Source organism: Cyprinodon tularosa, unplaced genomic scaffold (assembly GCF_016077235.1).
Source record: "Cyprinodon tularosa strain WSP-4 unplaced genomic scaffold, ASM1607723v1 ctg117, whole genome shotgun sequence".
Taxonomy (NCBI): domain Eukaryota; kingdom Metazoa; phylum Chordata; class Actinopteri; order Cyprinodontiformes; family Cyprinodontidae; genus Cyprinodon; species Cyprinodon tularosa.
Genome location: NW_024037970.1, coordinates 641,115 through 645,528, shown reverse-complemented (window position 1 = coordinate 645,528; position 4,414 = coordinate 641,115). Strand labels below are relative to the sequence as shown.

General features: G+C 39.7%; 1 protein-coding gene across 1 annotated transcript; it reads right to left on the bottom strand.

Moving 5' to 3' along the window:
- Window positions 1-1,350: 1,350 nt before the first annotated feature.
- nanos1 (nanos homolog 1) lies at window positions 1,351-3,654 on the bottom strand. The gene has a single exon (XM_038308107.1). The coding sequence runs from the start codon at window positions 3,506-3,508 to the stop codon at window positions 2,840-2,842; it is 669 nt and encodes a 222-aa protein (XP_038164035.1). The 5' UTR covers window positions 3,509-3,654; the 3' UTR covers window positions 1,351-2,839.
- Window positions 3,655-4,414: the final 760 nt, after the last annotated feature.

The window sequence follows — 4,414 nt, the reverse complement described above, 5'->3', positions numbered from 1 at the left end:
TGCCGGGCATTTTCTGTCATCAAATCCCTCAAAAAAGCAAAATAACACTGAGCTCATTAAAAAATGGCTGCCATGGTTTCAACAGAAAAGCTTTACATTTTTAATCTGCAGTGCTGCACATTAAACCAGAGCCATTGTGTGGCGCAACACAATGAAAAGCAGAGTGACTTAATGAGTCCAATAAATCAAATGAACAGTAATAACTACATAGTGCTGCAGTGCACTAGCTAAATCTTGATTAAGTGCCAGAGGGTATCCAGTCGCCTCTATTTTAATGATAGACACCCCAGGTCAAAACCTGAATAACCACTCTGTACTTAAATAAAAAATACAGCTTACTTATTAATTAAACATCATGGTGTTGTCCAAATGTTGTTTGTTTTGTCTTTTATTTTTTTGAAAACACACACTGTATAGCATATAAAACAAACAGCTGCTGAGGACATATTATAGGATCATGAAAGATACATGTCTCATAAATGGTGCAGCTAGTTGGATTATACGGACCTATCTGTGGAGCTGCTAATGGAAGTCAGGGTGTAGTGGGAATACGACCTGTTTGCTGACTGTGTATTCCTGAAATGCAAGCCTTCATGGCTTTTTCACTACTAATTCCTGTTGCACTTAGTAGTCATTCATTTTTAATGCTACAGGCTCAGCTGGAGAGAGGTATGAAGTCAGAAGAAAAGGGGAGGGGGTGCAAAAATATATGCAAACTAGAATCAGAAGCAATTATAGAGGTTGAGTTAGAGAGAATGGAGACGGTAAGGCTATTCGTAAACTCGTCATAGCATTTCTCCCTTCATTATCTTCCTGATTTATGGATCATTTGCAATGATTGAAGCTGCGACTGTAAGTCACAAGCAGTAGCAGCCTCTCTCATTTTCAAAAGCTCAGAGTTTTTATAGAAAACAAGAAGCTTCCTACCTGCCTTTCAGCCCTTGTAATGTGTCTACAGCAGCCATTCCACAGATGGCAGACGGGGAAGGCCAGGAGGGCTCGCTATTCAATCCACTTCAGCGCAAACATGATCTCTCTGAACCAGAGACACAAGCCAAGACATTCCTGCGTGGGCCGACCTCCCGAAACAACAGCGAACAACTGTGGTACTGTTTGTCCTCTCACAAATTCTTTGAGATGTCAGGGCAGCAGATCAGCTTGAGTTGGGCCAAAGTTTGGAGTATTTCTGTCATAATTTCACACTAAAAAATACATTTCAAATTCACATAGAGACATTTTTCTTTATCAAGTATCCTGCTTGATTGTATTCAGCTTTCAGCAATCTAAAAGAAATCAGTATTTACTCCTCTGATATCAAGCGAAGCACAGAACACAGCCGTATACCTCAAATATTTGATATGTTTTTATTTCTCTAGTGAATTCATGTTATTCTGCACAGCAGCATACAGTAAAATATGGTAAAATATAAATAAAGTTCAACAGTGTTTTTTTTCTCTTAATCATTTAATCAAAAACCTCTGTTAAAAGTGACAATTGTCAACATTTTTTTTTTTCAGTTTTTGCACCACCTCAATGCATCACTTGACAGCTAGTCTTTCAAAAGTATGGGCATATTCACTATTTACAGAGAATCACCTTTTGGTGAACAATGCTAATTATAGCTTTTTGGAAACTCACTTCCACTGTGTTAAATGCAACAAAATGAAAATACAATTATGTTATACAAAGATCAAAAATACTATCAAAAACCCTTATTATAAATGGCAGCACTATATCAATAATCTGCTATTGATTTTTTTTTACATGTAAGTACAAAATCCCCTTGAGGTAGCGCCCTCTGAAGTCACTTGCAATGTTAAAACACTGAATAAACATCATTTTCATTGACTATACAGCAAATCTTTTGTTGTTGTTTTTTCTCTCCTTTAATGCAGTTGTTTTCCTTTGGTAAACAAAACTTTTAGAAATGTGCAGTCCCACAAGTTACACTTTTAATTGTACATTCAGGACATTTTTGCATTTTCTTGGGATTCTACAGAAAAAAAAAAATATTATAATTTAATGACATTCATTTGCTAGGTGTTTTTTTCCATCTAGAGGCAAACTCTATATGGCAGAGCTGACCTGGATGTGTGACTGTGCTAAAAATAAATGTTGGGGAAAAAAAAAAATAATAATAAAATAAAATAACAAGACTGTACAGAGAAAATAAGATCCAGTGTGTCACCCTTGTTTGGGAATGTAAACATAAAAGTGTAGAATATCTTTCTGTTTGCCAGGCATGACATAGAGCTAAAACAGAAGTCACTCTTTCTGTTTTGGATTCCTTTCTCCCAAAATGACTATCAACTTTTAGAAAAACATGTGGTGAAGATTTTGTTTTTTTGTTTTTTTCAGGCAGGCAGACTTCCTCATTCAGTCAGACCCACACATACACATTACCAACACATTCTTCAGCTTCTTTAATGGCAAACACAACTTTGGTTTCTTTAAGACGTGAAAGAAGATAGCAATGAGCTTTCAGCTCACCATACAAAAATAGTTGGTAAAAATTGACATTCATCCCCTTTACCAAATGTCAATGTATTTTCCTATGTGACCAAAATACTTTCAAAAATGTTGGGATTATTGATATATATGTGTTTTTATATGCACACACTCAAATGACTATAAACTAGAGAGAATAAATCCAATGTATAGAGCAGAAATGATTCTATGTGGATAAAAACTATAAAAATAGAAGCAATCTTATAAATGGAACAAAGAAAAAAAAGTCAGTATGTTTATGAAACAGGAATAAAGGCTAAAACCGAAATCAAAAACAGTCATCGGGTAATTTTTTTCAGTGCAATTCAATTTTCTTTATAGATTGGTCTATTTAGAATACTTTCATCCTCTTACCGCCCACAGCCCTGCCCCCCTTTAATGGGCGCTGGGATGGCTGGTCTTTTGACAGTGGACAGTATTTTATTGTGTGGGCATTGTCCCCGTTGGCGCTGCAGAGCGGGCAGGTGTAAGCCCTCAGGATCGGACACACAACCCTGCCGTCTGGAGTTTTCAGGACGTGGGAGCCGAACACCTCCTCCGGCGCTCCGTTATTCCGACAGAACACGCAGATTTTGGGCTCCTGTTTGCCCCTGGATGCAGGTTTGCGCATCTTCCTCTCCACGCCGAAGAAATCGAAGCCCGCGAAGTTTCCCCCGAAGCCCATCTCTCGCTCCGGCAGCTGGCTTTGGAAGGGACTGAGGATGGAGAAGCGCTCCTTCAGGTCCAGGATGGAGGGAGGCGGGGGGCTGACGGACGGGCAGCAGCAGTCCAGGTGGCCGCTCTCTCCGGTGCCGCTGGTCATTACGCACGGACACGCAGGGGAATCGTCCAAACCCAGAGTCGCTTTTAGGGATTCGGTGATGGAGTTTGGATTCTGGGGCATGTTAAGCTTATTATTCTTCGTAACCAGCGTCGTGAGTCCAAGATAGTCGTTCCAGAAATTGAAGGTATAATCGTAGGGGTTGCGCGCATTCAAATAGTTGTGATTGAGAAAATCCATGGCCACTTGGAGGTGTTTGCTTGTCGTCTTAAAGGTGAAGCAGCCAGTGTAATCCGTTGGGTCAGTCCCAGGGATACTTCATGTACAGCGATGTGATCTCCACTGGTCCTGTTTTGTTTGCTCGTCCTGCAAACTCGCTTTCTGGTTATATGGACCAGGAGGGCGGGGCGCTCCCCCACCAAACCTAAGTTTCTGATCAGAAGGAGGGAGGGAGGGGAGAGTTCAGCTCCTTTTCTTCAAAGCCACATTTAGGCAGGTTTGTTTTCCTCCATGACTCCTTTGCGAATCAGCAATCTAATGTTCAGAAACTCGTTCACTCTTATAGGAAAACAGTTTTAAATACTATAATAACTATACAGAGGGACGTTTTTCCCATAAAACCCTTTCCATACTTAATTGTAGCGTTTTAAAATGAGACCAAAGTCTCTCCTCTGGCAGCAGTAACAACCTTATGTCTCTTCATCAATATTGGTAATCAATAAGTGTAAATGCCATGGTGCTGCTACCAGAACCATTGTATCAAGAGCAAATGCAAAGAGAAGCCACCTTTCAAAGCAGTGCATCAAAACACTGCATGGTTCAAACCTTCAGATTTTACCCTCTTGAAATAAAGGTAAACACATGAGGTTCATTCTTTATGTAATTGTGGAAATGAATAAATATAAGCTCCAGTTTCCATCTTTACATGAAGATGAATTTTTTCAACAGGGGGCAGCATCACGCAGCTGCAGGTCAGCTCATGTAAACCATTAGACCCCTGGAACTACTGGGTTCATGTCAAACTGTTGAGAGGATAAGATTTCCAAGAAAAAAAAAAATGAGGAAGCAACTACTGTGTAAAGAGCGGTGGAATGACCCGATGTTATGAACATGGTTTCACATGAAGATAAACAAACAGAACTTCAC